Source organism: Chiloscyllium punctatum, chromosome 49, assembly GCF_047496795.1.
Source record: "Chiloscyllium punctatum isolate Juve2018m chromosome 49, sChiPun1.3, whole genome shotgun sequence".
Taxonomy (NCBI): Eukaryota; Metazoa; Chordata; class Chondrichthyes; order Orectolobiformes; family Hemiscylliidae; genus Chiloscyllium; species Chiloscyllium punctatum.
The window spans coordinates 5,287,938-5,307,705 of NC_092787.1; the positions used below are offsets into that span (position 1 = coordinate 5,287,938).

General features: G+C 41.3%; 1 protein-coding gene across 4 annotated transcripts in view; it reads left to right on the plus strand.

Annotated features, from left to right (window-relative positions):
* The window catches only part of rbm18 (RNA binding motif protein 18), a 41,047-nt gene extending 22,085 nt beyond the window's left edge, over positions 1-18,962 (plus strand). For 3 of the 4 annotated variants that reach the window (XM_072566365.1, XM_072566366.1, XM_072566367.1), the window contains exons 4-6: positions 4,556-4,642; positions 6,988-7,073; positions 16,293-18,962. In XM_072566365.1, the coding sequence (XP_072422466.1) occupies positions 4,556-4,642; positions 6,988-7,073; positions 16,293-16,467 (348 nt within the window). In that variant the 3' untranslated portion in view covers positions 16,468-18,962. The remainder of the gene's footprint in view (positions 1-4,555; positions 4,643-6,987; positions 7,074-16,292) is intronic. The other variant, XM_072566364.1, reaches the window with a different exon arrangement.
* The last annotated feature ends 806 nt before the right edge of the window (positions 18,963-19,768 follow it).

Here is a 19,768-nt window from a genome sequence, read left to right on the forward strand (position 1 = left end):
TGTCCTGCTAGAGCTTTTTGCAACCAGAAATAATCAAAACTTGTATTTATGTGCTGCCTTAACATTGTAAGAGATTTGGAAGAGATTAAAATTTGGCATTGAGCCACATAAGGGACTATGGGACAGATGAACAAGTATCGTCAAGAAGCATCTTGAAGGAAAGGCACAAGCAATTGGACTGATTCAAAGAGGGAATTCCAAAGATTGAAGTCTTTGGCAGTTCACCTGGGGTTATGTTTAGAAGTGTTTAAAATCAAAAATTCATGAGACCAGGAGAGACTGAGTGTCGATACCTTTTTGAGCATTGTAATGCTAAAAAAGATTACATAGGTTAGAGTGGGTTAGCCAGGCATTACTTTAAAAAATTTTAAAATGGCGACATTGCTTACTGGGAACCAGTTTAGGTTAGTGAGTACTGGGTTCTGGTGAACAGTGTACGGGCGGCAGAATTTTAGATGACCTCCAGTTTAGAGGATTCAGAATGTGGAGTGAGCCAACAGTATTGGAATAGTTGTCTAGAGCTAATTAAGGCATGAAAAAAGTTATCAGCTGTACATCTAAAGTATTGGGCAGAGTTCTGTGATGTTACAGAAATGGGAAGAAGTGAACTTGGTAATATCAGGTCTGTGGTCAAAAACTCATTGTCATCAACGGTACAATTTGGTATCATTAGCAAATCATCGTATTGTTCTATCAAAGCCTGCGTCTACATCATTTATGGATGTATTATGTAAGATCGTCACCCAAACCAGAACCATAGAGAATATTATTTGCCACATCTTTCAAATCATTTGCTTATACCCTCCAACAACTTCTGTGTTGCTACATTCCCTTTAATTCTATCTTGAGTGTCAACTTTTTACCTTTTCCAAATGTTTTTGAAAATCCATTTCAGCTTCCATTCCTCCACTGGTATTTATTCAATTCATTGTGAGGCTAGTCAAATGCAACTTGCTTTTTGTTTTTGCATCTGTGCTGAAATGCCATAACTCTGGTTCCATTGTGAGCTTTGTAATGTGTACAGTTGAATAGTTTATTAATAACCGATGTGAGATTAACTGCTCTGTAACTTCCTTATATTTTGTTTTTGCTAACTTTGGCACAATTTAATCATTCCTAAGTATTCTGGAAAATTATAATATAGCCAGATTCTTATTTCCCAATGAGTGTATGCAAAGATCCCAGTAACTTGAGTTAAGTAACTGTGTAACAAACATCTCTTTTTAAATAATCACCAATGTTTGAATTTCAGTATCTACCTCCATTGTAAAAACTGAGACAATGAATTTGCTCATTTATATCTGCTCTTACAATAAGCATGCAAACCTTGAATCTTCACACTCCTGTCTGATGATTCTCTTCATACAAATATATTGACAAGTTCTTCCATTTTTAATTTTGTGAAATTACTAGCTGCTGGTCTATGAATTCTAGACCATAAAAATCCTGGCTCCTGGTTTGTTTGTACAGCTATTTTTCCAATATTTAAATTTTTAAAACTCATTCTTTGGCATCTTGTAAGCATTTGCAGTTTAGTAATGTTGGTGATCTAATAAGGATTATTTCTACTAGATTTGTTATCTGCTGACTTAGAGCAGAATGCTTATTAATTATTCTCAATTTCCCAAAACAATTGAAGAAAAACAAATTAATTCTCAAGACAATAAAACAAATAGATTTTTGAGACAGTTCAGTGAGAAACTTGCAGTACTAGCCAAACCCCTTCCCAATTCGGTTTGCTATTGGCGGAATCATATGACATTATTATTTGACAGTGTGGGTGGCTGTGAAATCTAGCAATATTATCACATTAAATTGACTAAATAGGCATTATATAGGTTTCAGGTGAAGCTAGCCCACGTCTTTTAAGTGAGATTTCAGAGTTGCATTTTAATATCTTTCGTTGCACCCATTCAGGATAGAGTTAACATAATAGCAATTGAGCTAGTGTATTTAGTATTTGACCTGCAGTTTGTCAAAGCTATGATAATTAAGGGGTTACAATAGCATCCTAAATAATGATTGAACCTCAAATGACTTGTGAATGTTGTCCAAATAGTACAGTGGGTTCCACTTCCTCCCGACCAAAGGGGTAGCCATGGGCACCTGCATGGGCCCCAGCTATGCCTGTTCTTCAGGTATGTGAAACAGTATCTTCCGTAGTTACACTGGCACCATTCCCCATCTTTTCTTCCACTACATTGATCACTGTATTGGTGTCACCTCGTGCTCTCATGAGGAGGTTGAACAGTTCATCAACTTAACTAGCACCTTCCATCCTGACCTCCAGTTCACCTGGACCATCGTGGACACCTTGAACCTGTCATGGACCTCTCCATCTACGTTTCCAGCAACCGACTCATCACAGACATCTACTTCAAACCCACTGACTCTCTTGCTACCTGGACTACACCCCCCCCCCCACTTTCACCTCCTGTAAAATCGCTATCCCTTACTCCCAATTCTTCCACCTCTGCCTCATATGCTCCCAGGAGGAGCATTTCCACTCCAGAACATCCCAGATGGCTGCCTATTTCAAGGACAGTAATTGCCCCTCCCACGTGGTCAACAATGCCCTCCAGTCCACTACCTCCACCTCTTGTAACTTCACCCTTGAACCGCACCCCTCCAACTGCAACAAGGGCAGAGCCCCCCTAGTCCTCACCTTCTAGCCACCAATCTACAGATACAATGTATCCACCTCAGTCAAATTCTAACCCCCCCCCGCCCACTTCCCCTCCATCAGCATTCCATAGAGACCATTCCTTCCACGACTCCCTCGTTAAGACCATGCCCCAACAATCCTACCTCCACTCCCGGCACTTGCCCTTGCCACTGCAAGAGGTATAAAAACCTGCACCCTCCCTTCCATCCAAGGCCCAAAGGATCCTTCCACATTCAGCAGAGATTTTCCTACACCTCCACACATGTCATCCACTGTGTCCGTTATTCTCCATGTGGTCCCATCTACATTGGGGAGACAGGACACCAACTTGCGGAACACTTCAGAGAACATCTCCAGCACATGCACCCAACAATCCCACTGCCCTGTGGCCAACCACTTCAACTCCCCCTTCCATTCCACCAAGGACATGCAGGTCCTGGACCGCCACCCGACGCCTGGAGGAAGAACGCCTCAGCTTCTGCCTTGGGACTCTCCACCCACACAGTATCGATGCTGATTATACCAGTTTCCTCATCTCCCCTCTCTCCTCCATATCCCAGATCCAACCCTCCAACTCGGCACTGTCCCACCTGTCCATCTTCCTTTTCCACTCTGACCCCTCTCCATCACCTCCCCCCCCCCCCCCCCCCGCCCCCCCTCAAACAAACCTTTATTATCTTCCCCAGCTACTTTTCCCCAGCTCCCTCACATTCGTCTCTCAGCCCCCTTAGGCTTCCCCTGCATCCCTGATGAAGTGCATGAAGTGCTTCTGCCCAAAACATCTCTCCTACTCATTGGATGCTGCCCGACCTGCGCTTTTTCAGCGCCACAGAGTCTGCTGCTCACCATTATCAAACGATAGGGCTATTTCTATACTTTTGATGGTTACTGCATTGAAAGTACTCTGCAAATAATTGTACAAGGTTGTTGGAAATTGTCACATGTCCGGATTGCGTAAGCAGATGTTCAATTCCAAGTTTCCAGGTAGATTTCATTATTTGATGCATGGCAAGTACTCAAGAAGTACTGCTATGACATTGAATATTTACTGAGATTGTTTTGTTTTCGTTACCTAAACGAAGTTGTTTGTTTAGTTTGTAATTGTTTGACTTCTACTTGGATGTTCAGAGTAATTATTTAATAGCTATCATGTTTGAGATGTTAGTTGTTGGAAAAACTTTAGTTTGACAAAAATGTGTCGTGAATAGTTTTTTGTCCTATTCTGCCATGCAATTTTTCTTAGCTTCAGAAATAAAAATGATTTACACTTAACAGTGTCAAAAAAAATTCCTGGATTGATTCTTAAATTACTTCCTCATACAATATTGATGGTTTCGAATATGTACCGAACTACCCAATTTTTGCCAACCCTTCCAGCATTTTTATATAGTTTCATTAACTAGAAATAATGAACTTGCATCTTTGCAGCTGTTTTCACAACTCCAGCATCTCTAAGTGCACAATTAAGAATGAATTGTAGCAACTAATGTGATGCTAGACACAGTCCATATAAGTTACAAATGGCAATTGATTAACTATTTTAGGTGTTGATTCATAGACATACGTTAGCCACAAGTAATCCTATGCATCTCTTTAGGCTGTGTTGGATTTTTATATCCACAAGAGAATAGACAGAACACCTTTTTAACATTTCAACTGAAAGGTGTACTTCCTTTTGTAATGAACAAACATTCCAAACTGGATTGTGTACTCTCGTCTTGTTTGGGGCTTGAACCCAAGACTTTCATATTAAAACACAGGAGTACTGCAAACTAAGCTAAGACTGACTATTAATCTTAAATTATTTGATGATTGTACATCGGTGAGGTTTTTAAGAAACAAATGTTATTTTTCCACACTAACTTAGTTTCATCATTTTGTTACTTTTAGGAAGCTGAACGAGCCATTCAGTGCTTAAATGGCAAACTTGCACTCTCCAAGAAACTGGTAGTGCGTTGGGCTCATGCACAAGTGAAGGTGAATGTTGTTTTTGAATTTTTGTCCTGAATGTAAAATTCCCTTTTTTCCAGCAAGATTTCAGATTTAAAAGTGCAGACTTTGAGTTTACTCTTTAGGGTTATAATTTTATACGTTAGTCATTTTGTGCTTTATCACAACTGAATGAACTAAAGCTGTAGAAAATTAGCACAACAAATGCTGTAATTGGCACCATTAAATAATCCACATCTTGCCTTCAATCCTGGTGTAAGCGCAAAATTTCATACCTAGAGATCAGTTTGTCGTTCTAGTGGCAGTGTTTTACTTTCTGAACGTTTAGTTTAAATATGTTAGGGCCTTTTGTTAAGAAAATTTCCATTTTTGGTCTCTGAAGATTTTTGGTACTTGAACATTTGTAAACCACAAGCAGTCTCATGGATAGAGCAGAAGTATTTCAGTCGCTGACAAATTGTGTCCAAAGCTTCAAAGACTTTTGGCATTGGTTATCTATCCAATAGTTATGACTAATGAATTGCATATGGCAGTAGTGCTCTATACTGATGTCAGCAGGCTGTTGTCTCTCATGTGCCAAAGCATGTAATAGAAATCAAGCTCTTATTGCAATGTGTTTTTAGATTAAAATTGTTCTGAGAAATGTGAGAAAATGAGTTCTGTTGATGGTCAGTGGTCTTAGCCTGCATTATGGGTGGTGAGGAAGAAAATAGGCAAGCTGTTCTTTTCCCTAAAATTAATTACATTTTCAAATTGACAAGTTCTGGTTCTTAACTTGGGTTTGAAATAGTGAAAGTGAGAGTGGATCTAGTTCCTTTCATCTGATTTCTAACAAAGGTTGTTTTTGTCAAGTTCCATATTTTTGATTGCAGCAGTCATACAGACTGATTAATTTATTGAACTATGCTAATTTATGTTTTGAGTGCTGTTGCAAATAATAGGAATGTTCTATAGCATTCTAATTGTGACCTGTAACTTAGGTAAATTGAGGATCCTGGTTATTTTCATGAAAATTGCATGGGCAAGGTGCAGTTAACAGCTGCAGGACATTTCAAAAGTTCCACCTAGAAAGCAAGTTTGAACAACTGCCAAATAAAACATTTGAGGAAGCATTGAACATGCTGGTGCTGTTTCAGGGGTTTTGAAACTGAGGATTCTAAACAGTGTTTCTAACTTTTCTGTTCAAGGGAACCCTACAGCTGAATTGAAAATTGCACCTTCTATTTTGATAATTACCTAAACCAGCTTTATAATATCTTTTTTTGCTTCAGTACTTTAGCATGTACATTTCGGTTGGACACATTGAATTGTTTTTAATCAGCTATTAACGGCATTCTTTATATTTTTCTTTGTAAATGTTCTGAAGTAACGATATTCTAGAGTCGGGCTAGAGAAACATTTCAGCACTTCAATTTGTACTGCATTTGTCTACCCAAATAATATCAAATGTATAGTGAAAGGCTATTACTCCCAAAAACTAGTGGTAAATAATGAGGTTTAGTGTACTCCGCTAAAAATCTTTTCTTAATACATTGGTATTTTTCAAAATCAGTTAAGGAACAGGTGGGAGGAGTATAAATGATTTTAGGAGCACAATCTCCATTGAATTGCATGTAATAATTATATTTAAATATATCACTCTATTGAGAATACACTTCTCTTATAACAATTGAAAGTGAGAGCTTAATACAGAACCTGGTTGTTTTTCTAGCAGGGGAAATGCGTTTCTTGTGGAATTCTTGAGCCAATTGTCTGGTGGAATTGGTACTGTGACCTGTTCACTTTGACCTGAGCAGGATTTTCTCCACTAGCTAGAGAATTGTTATATTTATGCAAAATCAATGCTCTTGCCCTCCCCCACACATGCACAATACATATATCTTGTGTTGCAAAGTCAACTTTATCTGAACATGTCTGAATAAAATGCATTCCAATTATGTGGATAGAGCAAATGCCAAGAACATGTGCACAGGACAGAGATCTAATGTTGTATCCCTGATAACTTTTTCAGTTGTTTTTGCTGAAGGTGCAGGATAACTTTGATACTCTCATATCGCACATTTGAAAATCTAGTTGTTGCTGTGGGCGGTTATTCAATTCTGCAGTTCATTGTTTCACCATTTTAAGAACTGGTGCCATTTGTGGATCAAAATAAATGCAGCATTCTGTTTACAGTTAGAGAAATTTATTTAATTATAATTGGTGTTTGTACTAGCAGCTTGGGTAACTACTTGACTAAAATAGTGATCTTTCATGCCAGTATCATGTACTTTTCTTTAACTGTTTATGCAGGCCTTGTTTCTTCCTGCTGTAAATTGGAGTGCATATTCTGATCTAATGAAAATTTGCCTACGTTTTCCTGTTTTATGCAGAGATATGATCAATATAAAAATGACAAGATTCTTCCAATAAGTCTGGAGCCTTCCTCAAGCACTGAGCCAGTGCAGTCCAACCTGAGGTAATGTAGCGAACGTTATTTAAGCCATTTAGTCACAAGCACATTGAAGTCTCCAGAATTGAAAAGAGTCACTATCCAAGCTTAAGGCATGTTTACATGGAATGGAACCTCAAGTTTTCTTGTACCCCATATTCTATTCTATGGAAGATTGAGTTTAAACTCCATTGCACAGACTTGAGCACATCATTTAAGGTCAGGGAGTGTTGTGCAGCTGGAGTCGCTGTCTGTCAGCTGACACCAAATTGAGGCTCTGGTTTCCCATTCAGATTAGCTTAAATAATGCATGACCCCCTTCAAAGAAGGGGACGAAAGTTCTATCCTTCCTGACCATTATTTATCTTTCAACCAAACACTAAACTATCATTTGATCAGTTGTCCCATTGCTGTAGAGACCTTGCTGTGCAAGGTCTATAGCAAATGACAGCATTTCAACAGTACTTGGTAAAGGACGTGAAATTCTATGAAAATGCATATTTTCTTTTTCCTTTGATTTCTTGATTGTCTTTACTTTGCTCTTTTGAATCAAGGTTTGAGCCTTGAAGCAGTTTAAACTATAGCTGTGTCGTGTCTTCCACTTGCTTCATTGCGTTCTCATATATATGTAGCACATTTCAACAATCGCAGAAGCTACTCGCAGGTCATGTCTTTGAAGGGGGAAAAAGACTCAACGTCAATGACTTTTCATTCAACAAAGGGTTATCAACTTGAAATAACTTTGCTCTCTTCACAGAAGCTGCCTGGCATGTTAAATGTTTCCAGTTTGTTCTGCTTTTATTTCAGATTTCCAGTATCTGTCGTGTTTTCTTTTTGAATGACAGAAGCTAAACTGATTCAATACAAACTGCAATGAATGCCCATTCTAATTGCACTTTTCTGTTCCTCACTCATCTAACAAATTAACAAGTCTCTAAGAGAAAATGTTATTTTTTAATAGTGAAGTCTTTTAAATTGATGACAGTGGTTGCAATTGCTTTTAAACAGTAAGTTTTGTGATCTCGAGATATCTCAAAGCATGTAAAGCAGTACTTTTGCAGTGTAATCTTTGAATTTGTAGGAAAGACGAGTTAATTTTTACAACCTGTAAGGTTCCACAACAAATGTAGCAGCAATCAAATCTGGCTTAGTGATCCTGGTATAGGAATAATTATTCAGGATTAGTGGTGCTGGAAGAGTACAGCAGTTCAGGCAGCATCCAAGTAGCTTAGAAATCGACGTTTCGGGCAAAAGCCCTTCATCAGGAATAAAGGCAGTGAGCCTGAAGCATGGAGAGATAAGCTAGAGGAGGGTGGGGGTGGAGAGAAAGTAGCATAGAGTACAATAGGTGAGTGGGGGAGGGGATGAAGGTGATAGGTCAAGGAGGAGAGGGTGGAATGGATAGGTGGAAAAGGAGATAGGCAGTTAGGACAAGTCCGGACAAGTTATGGGGACAGTTACTGAGCTGGAAGTTTAGAACTAGGGTGAGGTGGGGGAAGGGGAAATGAGGAAACTGTTGAAGTCCACATTGATGACTTGAGGTTGAAGTGTTCTGAGGCGGAAGATGAGGCGTTCTTCCTCCAGGCGTCTGGTGGTGAGGGAGCGGCGGTGAAGGAGGCCCAGGACCTCCATGTCCTCGGCAGAGTGGGAGGGGGAGTTGAAATGATGGGCCACAGGGCGATGTGGTTGATTGGTGCAGGTGTCCCGGAGATGTTCCCTAAAGCGCTCTGCTAGGAGGCGCCCAGTCTCCCCAATGTAGAGGAGACTGCATCGGGAGCAACGGATACAATAAATGATATTAGTGGATGTGCAAGGAAAACTTTGATGGATGTGGAAGGCTCCTTTAGGTCCTTGGATAGAGGTGAGGGAGGAGGTGTGGGTGCAGGTTTTACAGTTCCTGCGGTGGCAGGGGAAAGTGCCAGGATTGGAGGGTGGGTTGTTTGGGGGCGTGGACCTGACCAGGTGGTCGCGGAGGGAACGGTCTTTGCGGAAGGTGGAAAGGGGTGTAGAGGGAAATATATCCCTGGTAGTGGGGTCTGTTTGGAGGTGGCGGAAATGTCGGCAGATGATTTGGTTTATGCGAAGGTTGGTAGGGTGGAAGGTGAGCACCAGGGGTGTTCTGTCCTTGTTACGGTTGGAGGGGTGGGGTCTGAGGGCAGAGGTGCAGGATGTGGACGAGATGCGTTGGATGGCATCTTTAACCACGTGGGAAGGGAAATTGCGGTCTCTAAAGAAGGAGGCCATCTGGTGTGTTCTGTGGTGGAACTGGTCCTCCTGGGAGCTGATACAGCGGAGGAATTGGGAATACGGGATGGCATTTTTGCAAAAGGTAGGGTGGGAAGAGGTGTAATCCAGGTAGCTGTGGGAGTCAGTGGGTTTGTAAAAAAATGTCAGTGTCAAGTCGGTCATCTTTAATGGAGATGGAGAGGTCCAGGAAGGGGAGGGAGATGTCAGAGATGGTCCAGGTAAATTTAAGGTCAGGGTGGAATGTGTTGGTGAAGTTGATGAATTGCTCAACCTCCTCGCGGGAGCACGAGGTGGCGCCAATGCAGTCATCAATGTAGCGGCGGAAGAGGTGGGGAGTGGTGCCAGTGTAATTACGGAAGATCAACTGCTCTACGTAGCCAACAAAGACAGGCATAGCTGGGGCCCATACGTGTGCCCATGGCTACCCCTTTGGTCTGAAGGAAGTGGGAGGATTCAAAGGAGAAATTGTTAAGGGAGAGGACCAGTTCGGCCAAACGAATGAGTGTGTCGGTGGAAGGGTACTATTGGGGACGTCTGGAGGGCTTGGAGGCCCTGGTCATGGCGGATGAAGGTGTAGAGGGATTGGATATCCATGGTGAAGATGAGGCGTTGGGGGCCGGGGAAACGGAAGTCTTGGAGGAGGTGGAGGGCGTGGGTGGTGTCTGGAACGTATGTGGGGAGTTCCTGGACGAGGGGGGATAGGACAGTGTCGAGGTAGGTAGTGATGAGTTCAGTGGATCAGGAGCATGCTGAGACAATGGGTCGGCCAGGGTGGTCAGGCTTGTGGATCTTGGGAAGGAGGTAGAACCGGGCAGTGCGGGGTTCCCGGACTATGAGGTTGGAAGCTGTGGGTGGGAGATCTCCTGAGGTGATGAGGTTCTGTATGGTCTGGGAGATGATGGTTTGGTGATGGGGGGGTGGGGTCATGGTCGAGGGGGCAGTAGGAAGAAGTGTCCTCGAGTTGACGTTTGGCTTCAGCGGTATAGAGGTCAGTGCGCCAGACTACCACTGCTTCCCCTTCATCCGCTGGCTTGATGGTGAGGTTGGGATTGGAGCAGAGGGATTGGAGGGCTGCACGTTGACGGTGAGAGGTTGGAGTGGGGGAGGGAGGTAGACAGGTTGAGGCGGTTAATGTCCTGGCGGCAGTTGGAAATGAAGAGGTCTAGGGCAGGTAATAGGCCAGCGCGGGGTGTCCAGGTGGATGCAGTGTGTTGGAGGTGGGCGAAGGGGTCCTCAGAAGGTGGGCGGGAGTCCTGATTGTGAAAGTAAGCTCGGAGACGGAGGCGACGGAAGAATTGTTCGACATCACGGCGTGTATTAAATTCATTGATGCGTGGACGGAGGGGGATGAAGGTGAGTCCTTTGCTGAGGACTGATCGTTCGTCCTCAGTGAGGGGGAGGTTTGGGGGGGATGGTGAAAACTCGGCGGGGCTGGGAGCTGGGATTTAGTGTGGGTGTAGAGCTGGGAGTGGGGGCGGAACCTGTAACTGGAGTGGATGTGATGGTGGGGGGAATGGGGGTGGAGTCATGAGCAGGGGTAGTGTTGCCCTTGGGGTTCTGCGAGGTGGGGATAGTGAAAGTGGGGTCTGTGGGGGGCATGTCAGCAGAATGCAGGTGAGTGGCGCTGGTGGGGGCGGAAGTGGTGGTGACCACGGCAGTAGGGGTGGTGGAAGTCACTGAGCATGTGGCATCGGTGATGATGTGAAGGGCTGAAGTGATGTCAGATGTGATGCATGAGGAATTGAGAGGGGTGGAAGTGGTTGTGGGAGTGGCCATTATGGGGGCGGAAGTGACATCATCAATCAGCGTGGGGGTGGCAGCTGCATCAGCCACATGGCTAATGATGGAATAGGTTCCGAGGCCAGGGGAATCTTCTGGAATGTTTGAGGAGCGCTGGTTATGGAAGTGGGTGGATAAAGTTTGTTGTACTTACAGTTTTTGATGTTTGAGATGGAGTTGAAATACTGTTTGTTGAGAGTATGAATTCTCCTGAGGATGTAGTACAGAGTGGGTCCTTTGCAATTTTGAGCGAGTGTGGCCCTCAGCTGAGGCAGGGCTGACTGGAGAGAGGTTAGGTGCCGGCGCATTGCTGCAAGCGTGGAACGGAGGATCTTGAAGGAATAATTATTGTCAAGTCTCTGGAGCGATGGCCCCTGCTTTTATCAAAATTTGCCATTGGATCTTTTCTAAATATCTGAGGCTTCAGAACACTGGTTTGATGTTTCATCCAGATGGTGGCATCTCCGAAAGCATTATTAATGACTTGGGTGAGGGAGTCGAAGGGTGGGTCAGTAAATTTGCAGATGATACGAAGATAGGTGGAGTTGTGGACAGTGAGGAGGGCATTTGTCGTTTGCAAAGGGACTTAGATATGATGCAGAGCTGGGCTGAGGAGTGGCAGATGGAGTTCGACCCTGCCAAGTGTGAGGTTGTCCATTTTGGAAGAACAAATAAGAATGCGGAATACAGGGTTAATGGTAGGGTTCTTAGTCTGGTGGAGGAACAGAGGGATCTTGGGGTCTATGTACATAGATCTTTGAAAGTTGCCACTCAGGTGGATACAGTTTGTAAGAAGGCCTATGGTGTATTATCGTTCATTAGCAGAGGGATTGAATTCAAGAGTCGTGAGGTGATGTTGCAGCTGTACAGGACTTTGGTTAGGCCACATTTGGAGTACTGTGTGCAGTTCTGGTCGCCTCACTTTAGGAAAGATGTGGAAGCTTTGGAGAGGGTGCAGAGAAGATTTACCAGGATGTTGCCTGGAATGGAGAATAGGTCATACGAGGATAGGTTGAGAGTTCTCTGCCTTTTCTCGTTGGAACGGCGAAGGATGAGGTGTGACTTTTTTTTAGATTAGATTAGATTACAGTGTGGAAACAGGCCCTTCGGCCCAACAAGTCCACACCGCCCCGCCGAAGCGCAACCCACCCATATCCCTACATCTACCCCTTAACTACCACTACGGGCAATTTTTGTATGGCCAATTCACCTGACCTGCACATCTTTGGACTGTGGGAGGAAACCGGAGCACCCGGAGGAAACCCACGCAGACACGGGGAGAATGTGCAACTCCACACAGACAGTCGCCTGAGGTGGGAATTGAACCCGGGTCTCTGGTGCTGTGAGGCAGCAGTGCTAACCACTGTGCCACCGTGCCGCCCGACTTGATAGAGGTTTATAAGATGATCAGAGGAATAGATAGAGTAGACAGTCAGAAACTTTTTCCCCGGGTACAACAGAGTGTTACAAGGGGACATAAATTTAAGGTGAAGGGTGGAAGGTATAGGGGAGATATCAGGGGTGGGTTCTTTACCCAGAGAGTGGTGGGGGCATGGAATGCGCTGCCCGTGGGAGTGGTGGAGTCAGAATCATTGGCGTCCTTTAAGCGGCATTTGGATAGGTACATGGATGGGTGCTTAATCTAGGATAGAAGTTCGGCACAACATTGTGGGCCGAAGGGCCTGTTCTGTGCTGTATTGTTCTATGTTCTATGTTCATAGCATAGACTCAATGTAATATTGAGCTCTGAAGTGAGGTTTGAACCCAAAACCTCCCCACTGAGGTGACGGTGCTATCAACTGACATTTTAATTATGCTTAATTCGCACAATACGTTGAATATCATATTTTTGACCTTCAATCAATATCATTGAGTAGTTAAGATCCAAGACCTATATGGTTCAATTCATATTTGTTGGAGAAACTACACTCATTGGCATGGACGATTTGGACCAAAGGGTCTGTTTCCGCGCGTACATCTGGCTCTAAAATTAGTCTTCAGGCATTGGGTTAGGTCAGGAGATGTCATCAGCCAGCGTTTCTGCTTCTGCTCAAGCTTCACACCTGTTATAAATGTCTGTGTTGATGTAGGATTTGGTTCAGCTGGGATGCGCACAGACCAATTGACATTAACTAAGTTTCAAAATAATAAATAGTAGCAACTTAGATCATCTGTATTTCCAAGAACTTCAATGAATTGCATAGGGTGAGGAAGATTAAACTGCATGTTCTAGAGCTTTTCTGCTGTGGATAAATCCCCAGGACCTGATTCTTGAAGAAGGGCTTATGCCTGAAACATCGATTCTCCTGTTCCTTGGATGCTGCCTGATCTGCGCTTTTCCAGCAACACATTTTCAGCCCTGATCAGGTCTACCCTAGAACTCTGTGGGAAGCTAGGGAAGTGATTACTGGGTCCCTTGCTGAGATATTTGTATCATCGATAGTCATAGGTGAGGTCCCGGAAGACTGAAGATTGGCTAACTGGGTGCCACTGTTTAAGAAGGATGGTAAGTTCAGGCCTGGGAACTATAGACCACTGAGCCTGACATCGGTGGTGGGCAGGTTGTTGGAGGGAATCCTAAGGGACAGAACTTGCAAGTATTTGGAAAGGCAAGGACTGATTAGGAATAGTCAGCATGGCTTTGTGCATGGGAAATCAATGTCCTAAACTTGATTGAGTTGTTGCTGGTTTCTTTTTTGAAGTAACAAAAAGGATTGGGGGCAGATCAGTAGATGCGATTTATATGGACTTCAGTAAGGTATTCAACAATGTTCCCCATGGGAGACTGGTTAGCAAGTTTAGATCTCATTGAATACAGGGAGAATTAGCCATTTGGATACAGAACTGGCTCAAAGATAGAAGACAGAGGGTGGTGGTGGAGGGTTGTTTTTCCAGACTAGAGGCCTGTGACCAGTGGAGTGCCACAAGGGTGGGTGTTGGGTCCACTACTTTTTGTCATTTATATAAATGATTTGGATGTGAGCATAATATATAGTTAGTAAGTTTGCAGCTGACACCAAAATTGGAGGTGTAGTGGACAGTGAAGAAGTTTATTTCAGATTACAAGATCTTGATCAGATGGGCTAATGGGCTGAGAAGTGGCAGATGGAGTTTAATTTAGATAAATGCGATGATTCCATTTTGGGCAAGCAAATCTTAGCAGGACTTGTGCAATTAATGATAAGGTCCTAGGAAGTGTTGCTGAACAAAAACCTTGGAGTGCAGGTTCATAGCTCCTTGAAAGTAAAGTTGCAGGTAGATAGGATAGCGAAGAAGGTGTATGGTATGCTTTCCTTTATTGGTCAGAGCATTGAGTACAGGAGTTGGAAGGTCATGTTGCAGCTGTACAGGACATTGGTTAGGCCACTTTTGAAATATTGCATGCAATTCTTGTCTCCTTCCTATCGGAAGGATGTTGTGATTTACAAGGATGTTGGAAGATTTGAGCTGTAGTGAGAGGTTGAATAGGCTAGGGCAGTTTTCCCTGGAGCATCAGAGGCTGGGGAGTGATCTTTAGAGATTTATAAAGTCATGAAGGGCATGGAAAGGGTAAATAGACAAGGTCTTTTCTCTGGGGTGGTGGTGTCCAGAACTATAGGGTACAGGTATTAGGGTCAGAGAAGGAAGATATAAAAGACTTTAAGGATACACTTTTCAAGCAGAGGGTGGAATGAGCTGCCAGAGGACATGGTGAAGGCTGGTACAATTGCAACATTTAAAAGGCATCTGGATGAGTATATGAATAGGAAGGGTTTTCAGGGATATGGGCCGGGTACTGGCAGGTGGGACTAGATTAAGTTGGGATATCTGGTTGGCAGTGACGAGTTTGACTGGAGGGTCTGTTTCCGTACTGTCCATCTCTATGACCTGTGATCTGAGTGTGATGATGATAATGAACTGAGCAAGATCAGAACTAACTTTTTTTAAAAAAGTGGGAAGGAAATAAGTCATCCAATGTAAGTTTTGCAGATGTGAAATGATTGCTTTGACCAGATGATTGATTTCTTCACTCATTTCTATAAACATCAAAGGGACAAAACAACCACTTGTAAAGTACCACATATACTCTGTATGGTCCAACTTTGTTAAATGTATTTGTTCAGTGCATTTTTAAAATTCATTGAGACCAACTTTACTCTTATCACTAAACAGAGGACACAACCTATTCATGAATAACCTAATCACTATTGATAGACTAGCTAGAAGATGATGAGCAAGGTTTTCGTTACACTGAATCTAACCTAAGATTGTGCAGTCAGTGCTTTAAAACTTGTATTAACTATAAGCGGTGTGAAGATTCGTGGGAGATTGCTACCCTTGTTTTTTTTTTCAGCTGCTGGTGTTTTTAGATGTCTCTGCAGCACCAGTCAACACCCAAGACTGCAATAATGATCATGGTCTCATGCCATTCACAGGAAAATTAAATTCAGTGATATAGTCTAACTAGTTTTGAAATTATCTAACACATTTGTAAATCCCATGTTAATCCCATAAACAAATCTTTATATTATTATAAAATCAGACAAAGAACTAGAGTTCCTGTTTTGCAAAATTAGATAGAAAATATGGTTTGTCTTGTATCGACCCCATGCTGGAGGAGTCTCAATAGAATTTTTCCAGCTTCATTAGGTCTGCTGTAAAATTGTAAACCTTTCTTTTTAAAAAAAGTTGAGGGGACAGTCTTCGGAGTCCATGTAAATTTAAGATTTAAATTCTGTACTCTGATAGCAATTGTACTTATACTGAAATAATTAGTTCTACAGTGGATATAATTTGAAGTGTGTTATGTAAAAATGGGGGGGAAAATAGAATAGATGCCATTTACTAGATGCAGTTGGATCGTTATTGCAGTTCATTTTGTCATGCAGGTTATTTAAAGATACCAAAAAACCAAATCTTGTATTATAGATGTTTGTATCGAATTCTAGGTACTGCTGTTCAACAGATTTTAGCTTTTTCTGCTACCAAGGATATTCCGTTGTTAATTTTTTTGTATTCAAATGAAAACTTCAAACATTTTAGGACAGCTTTCATTTTGATGCTTGACATTACATATCTATATTTTCTAAAGTACAGCAAACAATATCTTAAGCTATTATGTTAATAGCAAGCTACTTGATTTCAAAAGTCACTTTGCCATTGACTTTTCAAAGCCGCAGGATATAATGTAGATTAAGGGGCTTTAATCTTGTTCTAATGGTCATCTCTTTTTATTTGCAGCATTAGTGCAAAAATAAAAGCAATTGAAACCAAGCTTAAAATGATGGCTGAAAACCCAGATGTGGAGTATACAGGGCCCCCAGCTTACTCATACAATAAGCCCACAGACAAAGTACCTGGCAACAAATCACGAACTGCTCCCTATTCTAGACTTGTTCGGAAATCCAAGCAATGACTGACAGCATGAGTACTTCAGAGTCTTTCTTATCAGATTTCTTTATATGATATTCAGTGGAACTGTAAAATCCCATGATTACTGCACAGTGACTTGGTATGATATGATTTATTTTTCTAAACAAAATTTAAAATTTAAGCTATTGGTCTTTAAAGCATGTGGTTCAAATGTATGCCAGCAGAGTCATTAGCAGTGCCGAGCTCATCGACCTTTCATCCTAAAAAGCTGAGTTCTAATGTGTGTGTCAATTTTGGCCATGCTAATTAAAACTGAGACCACGACTTTGACTGTGACTGAAATAAGGCTGTTACTTGAGTAATGGTCTCAACTATTTCTTGCAATTTTGTGGTGCAAGGGTATTTTGCTGTGGTTTATCATGTAAATTGCATCCATAATCTTGCAGTTCTCTATTGAACTAAGGTTTGCTGGTAAAATCCCTGGATTATACGGTGACATTTCCCTTTGTTTGATTGCAAATTTAGAATAAGAATGCAAATGTAGTTGCAGATTTGATGGCAATATACATCATGGAAAGTCTGATAATGAAATAAAAGTTTTAATACTGAATGTGTAGTTAAATTGTACTGCATGTTCGATTAAGATAATATTTCCAAAATAATATGTTCTGGGTTTTTTTTCTACAAGTCAATTTTGTTCTCATGTGACAATGCTAAACATTCAGCTGTCAGGTCAAGTTTTACACCTTGTAAATGGCCATATTAAAGTTTCTTTTTAAATGCAAATTGGTAATGATCCAGATTACAGAAATGGTAAAATATCATGAAATTAAATGCAATTAAGTAAACTCTCATGGTACTTAGCTAACGTAAGCTTCGGAAGTCAAGTTTCCTGGTATTGCGCAACTGATCTTTTTATAATTACTCATGAATGGGATGTGGGCATCACTGGCAAGGTAAGCATTTATTGCACATAGTGTTCATTGTCATTGGCAATGCTGTGGATCTGGAGTTACATGTAGACCAGAATAAAGGGCATTGAACAAGGTGGATTTTTAAGACAATCAACGGTGGCTACATCATTACCATTTGGCGAGGTTTTTTTTATTCAGTGCATTTTATTGAATTCAGATTTTGCCATGTGTCATGTTGGAGTCTGAATGTACATCCCCAGACATTAGACTGGATTGCAAGACCAATGACATTACCACTACACTGCCTATTCTGAATTATGATAGATCCAACATAATCTTTACAAATAAAGCAACTCTTTTCCAGGATCCTGTCAACCTTTTTTTATTCATTATTCACAATCTTGTGGATTGGAGTTGGCAGATATAGCATGTGACAGACCTCACTGAAGAATAAGTGAAAAATACTTTCCTCTTTTTTAAAATAAGACAAGACCTGTTGGTATTTTTAAAGATATCCATAACTTTCTAGTGATGACCTTGATCTGGCATATATTTGCTGAGGACATGAATTGTAACGGAGTATGGGTTTTGGGGATTGTGATATGCACTGCTTGCTGCATGTAACGAGAGGTTAATCATCCTATGCACTAATCTCCTTCCCATGCCAGAAAGACGTTAAAGCAATTTTGATCCTTTGTCACAAAATATTTGCCACGCAGTAACCTAAACATATCAGTCATGTACTGTAATGTGTGAATGTGGATCTGTAAATATTTACAGAAATTGATACTATTACTTCAAGCAGCCTTGGAATTAAATTGGTTAATATTATGGGGTTGAAGTGCAGATTTTGTTTTAGTTAGCCAGATGTCTTTAGCACTATGACCCAGCTTTTTGAAGACTGAGTCTCATATTTTTAGCCAAGTCACTAAATTGATCTCAGGAACTGACTGGCTTTTTCCTCCTGTAAAGCACCCAAAGTGGTAAAATTGCTTCCTTTTTTTGCAATCCTTGGTATACAAATTAGGCCCAAAGTGACTGGATGTTCCTAATCACAATGGGTTGAGTCCTATAGCTTGGGTAAGGGGCCAATTCTTAACCCTGGTTTTTACTTGTACATTGAAGAGTCATCCCTGGAACAAATCATGATTTGAATTAGAAACTGTACATATTTTATGACCTAAGTCCCTTTTAAAGACATTGTCTGTGTATATAATGGAAACATGTTAGTCATTCTTTGTGTAAAATTTATTATTTATGACTTGTAATGAAATATTTTTTAGGTAAACATATTAAACTTTCAGTTGCTCAACATTTGAAGAGTAAATGGAATGTATTGTTTTTCTTTCTAGATTTTTTGTCTGGTATAGCAAATTTCTTCTGTTATTGTGAAGCCTTTTATCTTTTGGAAACTATTAAAAATAAATATTTAAAGCTGGTTTAATTATATTTGCCTGTGTATCTGATCAAGACTGATTACACCAACGTCACTTTTCAATAAACTAGGTATTTTATGTGGGAAAATGACATGGTCATTGTGGCTGTTATACCAGGATATTGTTGATGTATTAGTGATCCAGGCTTCCATATCTGTTGAAAAGATGTTTACTGTTGTATTTATCTACTGTTGCTCTTATGGTTTGCATTACCAACAGTCCATTAAATTCATTCCAATCAGGAAAATAATTTGCTTTAATTTTCAAAGTACATTATTTTTGTAGGGATAGTGCTGTTGGAGCTGTGTACTTTGACCATTCTATAGCAGATGCCCCCTTCTCCCATTAAAGTCAGTGGCTGTTGTAATTTTCCAGCATTCAAGTTGTCACTCTTTATGTCTTAGACTTTAAAGTAATCAGGCTTGTGACCTGAAATTGGTATAATGTTTCAAGTTTGGACTTGAGCTTTCAAATGTGCATTGCAATTGGCCTGTGCTCATTTCTTAGCAGTGGTAACTGACAGATGGATGGCATAAATCTTGAGTTTAGTCATCAGTGCAGAGGTTTCATCATTCAGAAATTAACTGTATTCTCTTACACTTCCAGTTAAAACAGTTCAGGGAGCTGCATATTCTAACGATTTACCTCATAGCATCCATTCAAAACAAATTATCATGCTATATAACTTAAAAGAAAAATGATATAGAAACAGCACAACAGAAATCCGTTAGTTTGTCATGCTCTCGAGTGTCTTGGTAGAATCATCCTAATACCATGATCCTGATTGGGTGCTGCTCATGGTTTTCAAAAGCCTGTGAATTTTGTTTCTCTTTGGTAAAACAGTTGATTAGACTGATGTTCATAGAACCATTCCTCTGACATCATTCAGTAGTTCAGGTGAAAAGTCAAAGCAGTCCATTCACTACAGACACCTCCCCAGATACTGTGCATCCAGCCCCAACACTGTTGACCTTCCTGTGTATTACTCCTGCCA